The 1,164-nt window shown below is 37.4% G+C and overlaps 1 protein-coding gene across 1 annotated transcript in view; it reads left to right on the top strand.

Moving 5' to 3' along the window:
* Window positions 1-1,164, top strand: part of LOC119588993 (major facilitator superfamily domain-containing protein 4A-like) — a gene marked incomplete at its 5' end in the record, with an annotated part of 28,487 nt that overhangs the window by 26,324 nt on the left and 999 nt on the right. The window contains 2 exon segments of the mRNA XM_037937593.1: window positions 11-81; window positions 974-1,091. Of these exon segments, the coding sequence (XP_037793521.1) occupies window positions 11-81; window positions 974-1,091 (189 nt within the window).

The following is a 1,164-nucleotide window of genomic DNA, read 5'->3' as shown; positions in this document are numbered from 1 at the left end:
TTTTCTCCAGCTTCCATCACAAGCATCCTGGTCGTGACAGCCGCCGCCGGAGAAATGCTGATGCCGGTTATCATCGGTCACGTAAGTCACTTCAGTCCTCCAGTCAAAATATGTCTACTGTAGCTAGAGGAGATTATCATATGATTGAAATTAAAATGAATAGAAAAGTAAATGTAATCTTATGAAGTGAGAAGTGACTGAAATATGAACGTAATTAGAAGGGTGTAAGAAAATATAGACCAAAGGTGTTTTTATATGTTTTGTTAGTATTCAAATATTTTATCCAATAATTTTGTTAGTTTAACTTTCATTATAATATAATCACCGATATGTTCACGTTTATGCTACTGTAGTGCGTCAACGTGAAGATAAAAAATTTAAACAAACAATATATTTGATAAACGCACTGACAACACCTTTGGTCGCGGATACAATCAGTTATACTTTTTTTCTGAGGGGAGGATATATTTGGCAGGTTATTGATTATTTTTCCAATTTCCGATAAGTTGAGGATATCATATCTTGATATATAATCATTTACATCTGCTTCTTATTCGGATTTCTGCCTAGGTACTCCTTACCAACCTTTTTACTGTATCTTTGGTCCAAGAAAAGATAAAAGGGGAAAAAATGAATTAACTTTAGGGTTTTCTTAATTGATATTGTTGTGTTTACATTTCAACATTCCCCACGTTAATGAATTTAACAAGAGCTTTCATTTCTTTTCGCTATTTTCCAAGAAGCTGAAAATATTAGTTATCGTGTTATTTGCTCTATATCATTCTGCTATAGTCGTAGATTGATAAATAAAAACAATTTTTCTTGTCATTTTTCCCATTTTCTATTCTGCCGGCCTTTTTTTTCTCCTCTTACTATTCTTTCTCTTTCCCTCTCTTTTCCTTATCATTCACGTCTCCCTCTCCTCCTTTCCCTTGCCCAAAATCCTAACGATAACATCAATATTCTTCTGCAGGAGTTCGACGCCTGGGGACCTGCTAGCGTCCTCGTCTCGGGTGTGATCGTGACTCTTATCTCCTTCGTCGTGTACTTCCTGCTGTACCTGGTGGCGCAGACGATCACCCGACAGACCTGTGAGTAGAGAGGGCTCAGTGTGCAGTAACTGTGTTCGTTCAGGGCGGGGGTTGATGTGGAGGGAAATTCCAT

This window comes from Penaeus monodon, chromosome 24 (genome assembly GCF_015228065.2).
Source record: "Penaeus monodon isolate SGIC_2016 chromosome 24, NSTDA_Pmon_1, whole genome shotgun sequence".
Classification (NCBI taxonomy): Eukaryota; Metazoa; Arthropoda; class Malacostraca; order Decapoda; family Penaeidae; genus Penaeus; species Penaeus monodon.
Note: the sequence above shows the minus strand (reverse complement) of the source record. Positions and strands in the feature narration are given on the sequence as shown.